Below are 14457 nucleotides of genomic sequence, written 5' to 3' on the forward strand. Positions count from 1 at the left end.
CTCATGTGTGGTACCTACTGCTTCTCTGTTGTGCTGAAGTAACTCTCTGTGTCATCTAGACACTTTCAAATAGCTACAGTCCCTTGCATAGGGAGCGGTTCTGGTCCTCTGCAGAGGTAGAGAATGCTGTAGGATAATTGCATTCGCTGGATTTATTAAACACTTCAGCTTCTCTTGCAGGGGATTCTTGGGTGGGTGAGAGTGTATTACCAGGAGCCTGTTGTTAAGGGAAAGTTAATAAAGCCCAGAAAATAGATAAATACATATAATGAGGCAAACACATTAACAATGAGGTTTTTTACCATGCAGCCGCCACGAGTTTACCTATGTGTGTTGCTATAACAGGAGACGTTCAGAAGTGGAGGCCCACAAAAGGTGTCTGTGGCAAAGCCATTACTGTAAAATCACTTCGTGCTCAACAGGCTGTAGTGCTCACAGCTTTCTTCCTCCTCTATACCACAAAACGTGTCTGTGTGTCAGGCAGAAAACTTCCCTGGAAGAAGTGCTCTCATAGCTGTGTACTGTCGGACTTCTCACACCTTCTTCTGCAGTGTCTTGTACTGGTCACTGGATACTGGGATAGATAAACTGTTGGTCTGATCTAGTCTGGCTGCGCCTACCTTCCTATGTGTGGTATAAATCCCAGACCATGTTCTTGGTTTCTCCCCTGAGATCCTGGGAGTTTCTATGTGCTGAGAGAAGAAGGATGTGCCATTATGTAAAATGTAATTGCCTTTTCTTTTTCCATCTAGGAAAGAAAGCTAAAACCTCATGGGATCAACCCAGTACACCGTGTCACCTGTCAATGACACCACATTCACCCATGCAGTTTTCCTTCTCACTGGGTTACCCGGGCTGGAAGATGTCTACCTCTGGGTCGGTATCCCCTTCTTTTTAATATATGTTATTTTGATACTAGGAAATTCTGCCATACTGTTCGTTATAAAAACAGATTCAACTCTCCATGAGCCCATGTACATTTTCCTTTCCATGCTGGCTGTCATAGACCTTGGCTTATCAATAGCCACCATACCAACCATACTGGGTGTATTTTTGTTTAACTCGAGGGAGATCAGTATCAATGCCTGTTTTGCCCAGCTCTTCTTCATCCACTTTAGTCAATTTACTGAATCCTCTGTGCTCTTGTTTATGGCTTTTGACCGCTTTGTTGCTATCAGTAACCCACTGAGGTACACTTCCATCTTAACTCTGCCAAGAATAGCCATGATGGGGCTGATGTGCGTGCTCAGAGGGTTGGCCATTATACTCCCAGCCCCACTCCTCTTGAAACGATACCGATATTGTCGAGACAATGTCCTTTCCCATTCCTACTGCCTACACCAGGAGGTCATGAAGCTGGCTTGTGCAGATATCACAGTCAACAATGTCTATGGCTTGTCTGCTTCAGTTTTAACAATGGGGTTAGATGCACTGCTCATCATTCTCTCTTATTTGATGATCCTCAAAACAGTGCTGAACATTGCATCCCGAGCAGATTGTCTCAAGGCCTTGAAAACCTGTGGATCCCACCTCTGTGTCATCCTGCTCTTCTACTCACCAGAGATCAGCTTGTCTGTGATACACAGATACATGAATAGCTCTTCACACTTGCTTCAGATAGCCCTGGGCTATATCTATATGCTGCTACCGCCCCTCTTAAACCCAATTGTGTATAGCGTGCAAAGCACGCACCTGCGTGTGAGGTTAATCAGATTATTTGTCAAGTGAAGGTTTAATTCAGCAGCAATTTCCAGTGCTGGTAACACAAAACAAAGAACAGGGGACATGGATTCTTATTCTACCCTAGATCCTTACCTCCGAGACGAGGTGAGGGACTCATCTCCAGTCTCCTGTGTTTGTGAATATCTAGGACACTGGTAGGTTGTTGTCCTATAAAGATTTGTATCTGTGGCTGCTCTGATATTGGAATTGTTTTTGATATACTCAATAAAGTCATGAGATGGGAATTCCCCTACTCGTGTCACTGCTGTTGTCACGGCACCTCTTGAGCACTCTGGGTTCTGCGTGATTGATGTGGTCTCTGCCAAAAATAAACAGTGGCTGTTGATGAGACACAGTGACCCACCCTTCCCCCACACTCTCAGCCAGGTTCTTCCAACTGTGTTATGTCACAGATGTGTTTATCCGATGAGGCTCATTGGAAGCCAGTCAGGCAGCTTCCAGTCGATTGATGGCTCTGCACATCACACAACTGCTGAGCCCACTGCCACCGCAGCAGACCTGAGGCATGTGAGTGAAGGTCTGGCACACAGGAAGCTCAGGCTCCATTAGTTTGCACTGAGTTTTTTGAGAACTCTTGGGTGAGTATTATCTGGCACTGGTGACTTTCACTGAGTAATTTATCAGGTTTTTTAAAACCTCGGTTCAGTCTGGGAGCTCCTGAAATGGGAGAGCCCCTTAATCATTCAGCTGTGCTGGCCTTTCCCACACTGCCCTGCGGCTGACATATCTGGTCTATCTTGGCCCTTTTATTGCCCACCAGGACAGCGTCTGGTACCACAAACACAACTGAGCAGCTTGAGTGCTTTACCTAAGCCACTCAATGGCTCCTTCTACATGAGAAAAACCTTTCGGAAGACCCAGGGCTCTTTCGAAAATCCCATGGAGCGTGTACACACAAAATACATTTGTTCTAAAGGAAATCAGAAGAACTTGTTGCTTCTTTTGGAAGGGCTTTTCCGATCCTGGATCAGGAAGACCTTCTCCTTCAGAAAGACTCTTTTGAAAGAAAATGTGTGTAGATGCTTGCATGTGGAGATACTCCCTATATCTGGCTGCATTTAAAGCTGCAGGGACCGAGAAACTCTGTGACAGGATGGTGACAGCATGCAGAGACCAGGCATGTGAGCTGCTCAGTACTATGGCCTTGGAGCCATCCCTGGACCTGACAGCCTAAATCAGCCTGACCAATGGCCAGCAGCCATGTAACCCCTAAAGACCCCGCCAGTGAGCTGACCAGTCCCCTGAAAAGCAAGACAGCACCATTCTGAAAGGGGCTGGGGCTCAGTGATCTCCTTGGGCTATGGTGGACAGGTCTGTAAACCATACACATGGGGAGGGTTTGAGCAGGGCTGGACCATGCCCGATGCATGGCCCACTCATGTTGGGCCCCCTCGGGGGGGGGAGGGGGGAGCCACTGCCCATGGAGGGAGCTTAGCCCCCGGGGATGGACTGTGGGACTGACATGTCATCCATCTCCATACAACTTCATTGTCTAAGGGCCATGTGAGACCCATCCCATCCCTGGGGCCAGACACTCCACCAGAAGTGATGGAGAGGACCGGGGTGGACCTGTGGCCAGAGGACCCAGAGGCACACAGCAGGTGACAACATGTACACCACCACCATCTGCTGCCAGATGGAGGTGGTAGAGCAGAGGGTCAGGGTGGAGAAGGCAGACCTGGCCTGACGGCAGGAGGCCTGGCCTATAAGATGGGCAACCTCTGGGACATCATGGCCATTCCGCAGGAGCACGTGACCCAGCTTCCAGCTCCTGCCTTCCCCTCCCACTGTCCAGCCACTACTCCTTCTTCTGCTGCCAAGCTGAAGCCCACCAAAGCCCTCCCATAGCCCTACCTCCCTGTGCTTCCTGCCCCATCCCAGACACACTGGGGACACCTGGGTGGGGGGATCCCAGGGCCAAGGGGGCTCATGGCCCTCCACCCCTACTCTGGACTACTGCTCCCCTTTCCCCTGTCACCTTCTGGATTGATGTGACCTCCCTTCCCTTGCCCCCTAGTGTATGTAGTTAGCACCTCTTCCCCACTGTACATAGCTGGTTGTCCCTATTGTATTATTCCACAGGTTCTCTCATTATGTTAAATGTTTATTTTTTCACCACTCCTGTGTCCCGTGTTCATGGTGGGGGGACAGTGAGGGGTGGATGTGCGGTGGGGGTCTGTTGGGGGGGGTTCATGGGTGAGGGTCACTGGGTCCCCTGGGTGAAGATCTCACGGAATGACTCCCTAATTTGTACACTGTCCTGGTGGGCCTGACAACTGAGGGCAGCGGCCAGCTGTTCATAGCCAGGACTGGACTTGGTGACCCACCTCTGGACAAAAGTCTCACCCTTGACATCCCCAGTGTTGTGGAAGGTGCAGCAGGCCCCCACCACCTGGGGGACATTCTGCAGGACAACCTCCGGGCATATTAAGGTGCTCCTAAATCAGCCCTCCAGGCTCCCAAATGCATACTTGGCTAAGTTACAGGTCTGGTTCGGCTGGGTGTTAAATAGCTCCTAGGTGGGGTCTGTGTGGCCGGCATAAGGCTGCTTAAACCACAGTTTCAGGGAGTAGGCTGCATCTGTCGCCCTGCACAGAGGCATGGTGATCTGCCGGAATGGGAGCTCCCACAGGGGGATGTAGGTCCCCACCTGCATCCGCCAGCAGAGGCTGGAGATCCGGAACTCACAAGCATTGTGTGCCCAGCCCAACCAGCCCATGTAAATATCCATGAATCACCCCTTAACTTCCACCAGGGCCTGAAGCAGTGCCAAAAGGTAACTCTTGCAGTTTCTGTACCGGTCCATGCTGTGGTCTGGGAGAAGCATGGGGATATGGGTCCCATCCAGGGTGACAAAGCAGTTCAGGAATCTGACCTCAGGGAATCATGAGATGGCCAAGTTCAGATCCCCCATGTGGGTGACCCTCAGGAACAGCATGGCATTGATGGACCTGATGCCCTGCATGGGATGGACAGTGCACACACTTGTGAGTGTGTAATGGGATGTACACAGCCTCCTCCCCACATGCCTAGAGTCCTTTTCCCACACTGCGAGGCCTATGTGGGGGTGGTGAGGCAAAGTCTCCTGGGGATGGTTCTCCCTGCCCCCCAGCCTACCTCCTTGCACCTCTGCCCCCCCTCCACCGCCAAGGGTCCCCCTTGCCTGGGAGCCCTCTCCCCACTCCCCATGGCAGGTGTCTGACAAGAACATGCTTACCTCCACCAGAACAGCCCTGATGGTCTCCTTGCCCACCCTGAACTGGTGTCCCACAGACCAGTAGCTGTCCAGGGTGGCCAGCTTCCATACCACAATGGTGACCCACTTTTCCAGGGCAACAGCTGGCCTCGTGAATGTTCTAATGTTGGAGGGCAGGAGCCAGCTAGTTTCAGAGCTCCAGGCAGGTCTGCTTGCTCATCCTAAAGTTCTGGAACCATTGGGCATTGTCCCACTTTCACATCACATGTTGGTCCCACCAATAGGAGCTGCTGGAATGGATCCAGAGGTGCCAGAACACCGGGGGCAGGCTGGGTCATGGGACCCTGAGGAGACAGGGGCTCCAAGGCCCCAGTGGGGAGCTAGACCACCAGAGAAGGTGAAGGGCAGCCATGACCACCATGGCCAGCAGGTCAACCACAGCATTAATGATGTCCATGTCAGGGAGCTGCTGGGGATCCATGTGGCTGTGGAAAGGCTGCCCGGTCCCAGCACAGTCTCAGCTCCGCTGCAACAGCTTGGTAGGCCTTAACTAAATGTGCACAGAGGGGGCGTTTGGGGGGTCCCTTTAAGGGAGCGACTGGCCAAGGCCCCTTGATGGGCTTGGCAGCCATGGGACCCTGTCCGCATCATTTCCTGGCCTGTTCTTTCAAAAGAGCAGCCGGGGCTGTGTGATCACTCTCTTTCATAAAAGCAGACTGATCTTCATAAGGATGGATCGCTCTTTCAATCCACTCTTTGTGGGCAGACGTGCTCTTTCGAAAGACAATATTCCACAGGATATCTTCCAGAAGATCGTCTTTCAAAAGAGCACTGTAATGGAGACCACAACCAATTTCTCACACTCCCATCCCAGTTTTGCACCCTTGCTGGTGCCTAAACATGGAATTATACTATCTTGTACCACGCAAGAATCTCTACAATGCAAACTTGTTAATAAAGGTCACTTTCCCCTCACAATGGCAAAGACATACAACTGCCTCTGTTTACAGACTGAAGATTTTCTCAGCCACTTCCCTTACAACATGCCAGTTGTGAGAAAACCTAAAAGAAGTTCATGAAGTACAGAAAGACAGATTGTATGGCATTATTTTGAAGGCCAACAGATCAAAGCTGATTACTTAGCAATTTTGCAAAGCTGCAAATTAGGCATAAGATCCAAGACTGATAGTTGAGGAATCAATTAATAGATAGATTATTGAATGCTAACATGAGAACTAGGGGTCAAGAAATGAAATTAATGGGTAGCAGGTTTAAAACTAACAGAAGGAAGTGTCCTTGCCAAAGGATGTTGTGAGGACCAGGACTTTAACAGGGTTAAAGAAACACCTCGATCAATTAATGGCGGTTAGTTCCATCAATGGCTATTATCCAGCATGGGTAGGAATGGTGTCCCTGGCCTCTGTTTGTCAGAGGCTGGAAATGGATGACAGGAGAAGGATCACTTGATGATTACCTGTTCTCTTCACTCCTTCTGGGGCATCTGGCATTGGCCTGTGACAGAAAAAAGTACCCTGGGCTAGCGGGAGCTTTGGTCTCACCCAGTACAGCCATTCTTGTGACTGGAATTAAGAATTTCTCACCCCGACTCATGATACACTAAACCCTCAAAATATGCAATTTCGTGTGGTGCTTAACTCACAATAACGCATAATTCATGAGTTAAGCACAACTCAAAATCTGGCTCCTGCTGGCCCTGGCTCAACCACTGCCTGGCCTCACACAGCCCAGTTTAACGCCCCCCGACCCTGTTAAAACCCCTCCCTGGCTCTGGTTCAAACCCCCTGTGGCCCAGATCAACCCTCACCACGCAGCTCCAGCCCAATCCCTGCATGTGTCTCCAGCTCTGGCTCACCCCCAGCCCAGCTGCAGCTAAACCCTCCCATGCAGCTCTGGCTCAGCTCCAGACCCCACCCCCTGCAGCCCTAACCCACCCCAGGCTTAATCCCTCCGCCCCTTCCAATGGCCTCAACCCCACCACCATTCTTAACACTTCCCAAATGCCCCCCAACCCCAGGACTTGCCTTTCAAAAGAGCTCCAGGTGCTCCTGCCGCTTCCCTGCTGCTTTCCACCAGGGAAAAAGCCTCCCCTGACTGACGTGAAATTCGAGTTATGCTGGGTGCGTGGGAACAGAATCCTCACATAACTCGAGGGACTAATGTACAAGGAATCCACCAAGTTTCCCTGTGCAGCCTATAAATCTCTTTAGCTTGGGACCAGCCCTTCCCCCAGGTCTCTCTTTGTTCCTCAGGTGGTTCCAGGAGTTCCCTTGTGTGAGGGGTGGAAGCAAAGCCAAAAGTTGACATTGCTTCCCACTTTATATAGATTATTGATATGGTGGGAACTATTTGTTTCAAGCTTAGTTCCCAGCCCAGTTTTTGGAAAAAATACAGGTACCAAAATGGAGTTCAGTTTCAGGTGGTCTGGTAACATTACATGATGAATCACTCATAGGTTGAGTGGTGCATTTACTGGAAGGCTTAAGTTCCTACATGGCCAATTTCCAAAGCTGATGAGATGTCAAACCTGTCTGGCTTTTTCACTGATGTACCTGAAAGGCGACTTGTGGATGTTAACCAGAGTTTGCACAATTGAGATGTTGCTGTATAGTCAACATCGATTAGTTCAGGCACAAAATTGATATATATGCAGGTAAATAAGAATATCATGTTCAGCAAAGAGTATTTCCAATTACATCTCACAAGAAATATCCTTTATCAGATATATGAGAATGATGTCATAATCATTTCAAAATTATGCCACTGGGATGAATATGGGATGCAGAATTACAACCTTCTCAGGTTTTTACCATTTTTTCCTGCAGACATCTCAGTTTTGGGACTCTACCTTTTAATTTTTGTTAAACTTCTATCCTCACTTTTGTGTAGTCCCCATTTCTGAACTTAAATGCTCCAATGTCGGGATGTAGTGGTGTTTTCCCCACCTTAGGAATGTTAAATTTAGTTACACTATGGTTACTTTTATTAAGGGGGTCAAGTATTTATACTCTTGGACCAGGTCCATGCTCTACTTAGGACTCAACCAAGAATTGCCTCTCCTCTGGTGGGTTCCAGGAGAAACTGCTCCAAGAAGCTGCCATTTAAGGTATCAAGAAGATTTAGCTCTGCATTACATCCTGAGGGGACATACCCAGTTAGTATGGAGAGCGTTGAAAGTATTCTTATTCTTATTCTAGACTTTCCAGTCTCGTTGAGCATTTCATAGTTCCTACCAGTATCCCAGTCAGGTGATATCATTACTGCTTCGTTTTTTATAATTTTAGCATGGAATTACAATCTGCAGTATTCCTATGGCAGAGTTGGGTACATTTAAGATTTTCACTTCAAAAGATTCTACGCTGTATTTCAGATATAGTGCTGCTCCCCCACCAGGACAACCTGTTCTGTCCTTTGAATATATATTTTTTGTGCCATGTTATTGCTGTTTCCCATTGATTAATGTCATTACCCCAAGTTTCTGTGATGCCTCTGGAGGGGTCCTGCCTGTTTCAGACATCAAGTCTGTCTGGTAAGGTGGCAGCAAAGTGTAAACCAGGATGTGAGGGACTGGCTCAGTCTGTCAGGAAGTTGGCGGAACATGCAAAACAGGAGACCCTATGACCATAAGCTTGTGGGTGTTCTAAAGAGAGAGTATAACCAAGTGCTTCAAACAGCCCCAGGTAATGTAGAAGTAGGTAGAAACAGGAGAAAATAGAAACAGGGGAGAGGGATTTAGCAGTGAAATTATTGGTCCAAGACTGAGACCCAAACTTCTCACCTGGTGGGGGGAAAACTGATGATCGCAATAAAGGGAACCACAAAACAACCTTTGTGCACTCTCCTCAGGATATGCAGTTGGTAAACAGGTGATGGTTCTTTGCTTTCACTTCTGGCAAAGCCCCTGCTGGAATACATGGTAGTCTCATATGTGAAGATTCCTCTTTCTGTTTTTCAGCTATTCCTCAAATTCATTTGAGGGCTGTGTTCTCTCAGTGGATCCCACCATCTCGGAAGAGGGATCTCGTAGCTGTGGGCAGGCACAAGAGGTTCCACCTGGATTTTGCTGCTCTGACTGTTACTCTGTGTGTCAGTTAAGAAAGCCCAACAATAGTGGGATCCCACCAAACCTTCAAAACCCATTATTTCAATATCCTCATTGAATATGAGGTACTCTAGTTCACCCATCTTAATGTTTAGACTTCTCAGATAAGCCCTTTAAGCACATGCCTCTTTTTAGCTGTATGCCATTAGATGATATTTGACTGTGTTCCTTGTCAGATCTCACAAATATTTTATCATTTCTCATCCTCTTCTCTTTACCAGCTCATAGAATCATAGGATCCTAGGGCTAAAGGGGACCTCAGGAGATCCCTGCCAAAACAGGACCAACCCCAATTAAATCATCCCATCTAGGACTTTGTCAACAGGGGACATAAAAGCCTCTAGGGATGGAGATTCCACTACCTCTCTAGGTAACACTTTCCAGTGCTTCACCACGCTCCTGGTGAAATAGTGTTTCCTAGTATTCAACTGAGGCCTACCTCACTGTGACTTGAGACCACTGCTCCTTGTTCCTCCATCCATCACTTCTGCAACCAGCCTCTCTCCATCCGCTTTAGAACCCTGCTTCAGGAAATTCATAGAATCACTGAACTCTAGAACTGGAAGGGACCTTGAGAGGTCACTGAGTCCAGTCCCCTGCCCTCATGGCAGGAGCAAGCACTATCTAGAACATTTTGCTGATTCCCACCAATATGCCTTTAACATTCTTGGCTACCAGGGTACACTGTTGACTTCAATCCAGCCTCTCATCCACTGTAATTCCCAAGTCCTTTTCTGCTGCATGGCTACTTGGCCAGTCAGTCCCCAACCTGTAACAATGCTTGGAAATTCAGAGAAAAATCTGGGAGCACCCTCATACAGAACACACAAGTGTGAAGGCACTGAGAGTTGGTTGATGATTTTGGTCACAGAATCCTTCAGCAGGAGAAAGGTTGTTTCACTCTGCACTGTAATATGGAACCCCCAGCTCTCCAGGCTACACCGTTAGCAGCTGGACACAATGGTAGTTGTCTTGCAGAGTCAATGAGTACCTGAGGCACAGCTCAGAGGGGTTGTTCTTATGTCCAGGCAGATGAGCCAGTTGTCAGATGGAGTTTGACAGCTTTATACACCAGATGACATGCCTGGAGTCACCTACCATAGCAGGGAACTGGGCCCAGTGACACAGGATGTCATTTCTACAGCCATGTCCCTTTGGGTCACATTCACAAACAAACAGTGGTTTGTAACCTATCCTTTAAATCCACTTTGGTACCAAATGACTGGAAGACGGCCAATATAACACCAATATTTAAAAAAGGCTCTAGAGGAGATCCTGGCAATTATAGACCGATAAGTTTAACATCAGTACCAGGTAAATTAGTAGAAACACTAGTAAAGAGTAAAATTGCAAGGCACATAGAAGAGCACGAATTGTTGGGCAAAAGTCAGCATGGTTTCTGCAGAGGGAAGTCGTGTCTGTCTAATCTATTAGAATTCTTTGAAGGGGTCAATAAACATGCGGACAAGGGGCACCCAGTGGACATAATATACCTAGATTTCCAGAAAGCCTTTGACACGGTCCCACACCAAAGGCTTTTATGTAAATTAGGTGGTCATGGGATAGGAGGAAAGGTCCTTTCATGGATCGGGAATTGGTTAAAAGACAGAAAACAAAGGGTTGGAATAAATGGTAAATTTTCACAATGGAGGGGGGTAACTAGTGGTGTTCCCCAGGGCTCAGTCCTGGGACCGATCCTGTTCAACTTGTTCATCAATGATCTAGAAAATGAGGTAAGCAGTGAGGTGGCAAAGTTTGCAGACGACACCAAGTTGTTCAGGACAGTCAAAAGCAAAAGGGATTGTGAAGAACTACAAAAAGATCTCAGCAAACTGAGTGATTGGGCAGCAAAATGGCAAATGAAATTTAATGTGGGTAAGTGTAAGGTAATGCATGTTGGAAAAAATAACCCAAATTACACGTACTACATGATGGGGTCAAATTTAGCTACAACAGATCAGGAAAGGGATCTTGGAGTTATAGTGGATAGTTCTCTGAAGACATCCACGCAGTGTGCAGCGGCAGTTAGTAAGGCAAATAGGATGTTAGGAATTATTAAAAAAGGGATCGATAATAAGACAAAAGATATCATACTTCCCCTATATAAAACTATGGTACGCCCACATCTCGAGTACTGCGTGCAGATGTGGTCTCCTCACCTCAAAAAAGATATATTGGCATTAGAAAAGGTTCAGGAAAGGGCGACTAAGATGATTAGGGGCTTGGAAAGGGTCCCATATGGGGAGAGGCTAGAGAGACTGGGACTTTTCAGTTTGGAAAAGAGGCGATTGAGGGGCGATATGATAGAGGTATATAAAATCATGAATGGTGTGGAGAAAGTGAATATAGAAAAATTATTTACCTTTTCCCATAATACAAGAACTAGGGGACACCAAATGAAATTGATGGGTAGTAGGTTCAAAACTAATAAAAGGAAATTTTTCTTCACACAGCGCACAGTCAACCTGTGGAACTCCTTGCCCGAGGAGGCTGTGAAGGCCAGGACTCTATTAGGGTTTAAAAAAGAGCTTGATAAATTTTTGCAGGTCAGGTCCATAAATGGCTATTAGCCAGGGATAAAGTATGGTGCCCTAGCCTTCATAACAAGGGCAGGAGATGGATGGCAGGAGATAAATCACTTGTCTTCTGTTCTCCTTCTCTGGGGCACCTGGCATTGGCCACTGTCGGCAGATGGGATGCTGGGCTTGATGGACCTTTGGTCTGACCCAGTATGGCCATTCTTATGTTCTTATGTTCTTATGTTCTTATGTTCACCCAATTTGCCACATAGCTGGACCTCCTGTGGTGCTGCTTCCTCACAATGTCCACTAGCTCTGGGACTAATTTTAGGTACTGAGTTGTGCCCCTCCCGACACCTGTTTGCACCTTTCACTGTTCCATTCTGAGGTCAGATCTTGGGCTGCCGGATGCTATTGCAGCTAATGGGGTCTGGTCTCTCCCGGCCGAGTGAGTTGGTGCACTAGCCACCACTGGACACAGCTGCAGAGCTTCCAGGGCGAGTGGCCTGGATCCTGGGGTTGGGGGATTGCAGAGCCTGTATGGCTGGTTGCCAGTGGGACCTCTGGGCATCATGAATAGGGGTGACACTAGAGGGGTAACACAGAGTTTAAACTAGGGGCAATCCCGTTTCACTCACATGTGACTATGACTCTGCTGTGGGCCCAGGCTGATGGACTCGTCACTGAACAGATTCAGAAGAAAACATGACTCAACATTGCTGTCTGTCAAGGACATTGATCTTAAGCTCCGCTCTAGTGACTCCACAGAAGTATAATTCCCTGATTCTCTGGGTATCTCAGCATGCTGAGTTGCCACCTTCCCCTCCCCAACAACTACCCCTAGAGAGCAAGGGTGGTATGGGGGTTAAAGTGCTGGCCTGGGACTCAGAAATACTGGCTTCAATCCTAGGTTCTTCCACAGGCTTCTCGTGACCTTGAGCAACTCACTTCCTTCCTCTGTGCTCAGCTGTCTGTGTTTAAGTAGAGCTCAGTCTAAACATGCACGTCTGGGAACAAGGGATGTGGTCACCCTTGCTGGAAGGGGGACCCAGCGGTGGGAAACAGTGCCTTTGAAAAAGTCTGCACAAAATCCCATAAGCAGATCTTACAGGCACTGGGTACGTTAGCAGGCCCGGATAGCACATCTGTGATGTACTTGGGCTGTTGGGGGAGGGAGAGAGTCCTGGAACAGGAAGCGAAATCCAGAGGTAATGAGGGATGGGCCCAGCTACCAACTGATCACTGAGAGCTTGGTGGAATCTTCCTTTCCTGGCCACATCCCAGGTGTGTAATGCAGGAAGGGGCCTGCCAGAGAGAAATCTGCTCCTGTGTTATAATCAGATTAGTTGAGTTGAGTTTGTCATGATCACAACTGTGACCACATTAAGGTTACCCCTGCAGAAGCCATGTGATTTCTCAGAATCTTTGGAAACAAAGTCAACAAGCCCAGACTCCTGGACCGGAGCTTGCAGCACTTTTGACGCTGCAGTCCACTTGTGTGACACCACTGCCCAGACCCTGTGATTTGGCCAACTGTAATTTACCACTGGCTGAGACAGGGTTACTGTTCACACACAAGAAGCCAAGCTGATGAGGTTCCCTGATGGCAAGTGGCCCCCAAGGGAATGTGCCAGCATGCTAGATAAAGACAATGGCCTCCCTATCTGAACACACACTGCCTGCTGCCTCTTGTAACTTCTCCGATGACTCCATGTCCATTAGAGTGACGACCTCCGACATCAGAGCTCCTCATCTGTCTGGAATTTGGTACGTTGGCAGGTTTCACTGTTTTTAAAATGCGCCTTCAAGAATGGAGGCTGCAAGTGGTTGACATTTTCTGGTGTTCTGTGCTGAGGCAGAGGACTCAGGTGGGTTGCTGGGGTTGCAGAATGGCATGGGTGGAGGGTAGGCAGTGCGAGGTAGTGGGAAACCCTCCCTGAGATCTGCCCAAAATTTACAGTACGTTGTCCAAGTTTCACATAAATCTGACATTAACAGTTAGATTGGAGTGGTAAAAACCTGAGCCAGGTTTTCTCAGTGGGTCCTATTTCTAGAGTTGTCAGGTGCTCTGGGCTTGAACCCATCTGGGGCTGGGTTTAAGGACAAAACAAGGTTTCCTCTCAGTCAGTCCCTGACAGGTTTGAGCTCAGAGCACTGGAACCTCTAGAAATGGAACCCCAAACGGAATTTCAGCACGAACCCCCAAAGTGCCTCAGGTGCATTTACTTCCACAAATGGAATCAGCAAAGGCATTTGCTGTGACTTTATTCTCTGGCTTGTTTGTGAAGCCAGGAACTCACTTTTTCAATACTAGGTGGTAACAGGTCCAATAGGGCATGTTTTTGTTTCCTGACTACATGTGTGCTCCAATATTTCACCTCAGAGTTACAGGGCGACCAGCATTTTGGCCCCTATCTGTGTTGCAAGCGCTAGATGTCAGAGGTCCAACCAGTCCTCTCATGGGATGGATTTTCACTTTACTCTGAGCTTAGACAGGGCCCTGGGCTAGAGCACATTGTAGTTCCACTGGGCCTCGCTGGCAGCTCCAAAAGGGTTTGGCACCTGTGGTTCCTCACACAGGCAGAGCCTGATAAGTGCTGATCTTGATGAGCAGCTGTCTTCTTCAGCCAAAACACTGTTAAGCATTACAACAGGAATTAAGCGTAACATGGGAGAATAATAGTTTTCCAACTGCACTCTACACGTCTCTGACCCCAGATCCTCCCGCTTTCATGGGATCCCCAGTGGTATCTGTGCCTGGCACTCTGTAAAGTCTCTCAGTTATAGTTGCCCCACCTCAGCACAGCAGTGTCAGAAAAAGCTGTGTAAATTGGCTGGAGCCCAGAACTAGGCTCTTCCCAGGTAGTAGCTCTGGTTTG

At 48.1% G+C, this 14457-nt stretch overlaps 1 protein-coding gene across 1 annotated transcript; it reads left to right on the plus strand.

Moving 5' to 3' along the window:
* Positions 1-771: 771 nt before the first annotated feature.
* LOC142007678 (olfactory receptor 51G2-like) lies at positions 772-1728 on the plus strand. The gene has a single exon (XM_074984366.1). It carries the CDS (start codon positions 772-774, stop codon positions 1726-1728), a length of 957 nt encoding a protein of 318 aa, XP_074840467.1.
* The last annotated feature ends 12729 nt before the right edge of the window (positions 1729-14457 follow it).

The sequence above is a fragment of the Carettochelys insculpta genome, chromosome 1, assembly GCF_033958435.1.
Source record: "Carettochelys insculpta isolate YL-2023 chromosome 1, ASM3395843v1, whole genome shotgun sequence".
NCBI classification, from domain to species: Eukaryota; Metazoa; Chordata; order Testudines; family Carettochelyidae; genus Carettochelys; species Carettochelys insculpta.

Coding starts and splice junctions, on each gene's coding strand:
- LOC142007678 (XM_074984366.1), top strand. CDS start 772: ATGGGATCAACCCAGTACACCGTGTCACCTGTCAATGACACCACATTC.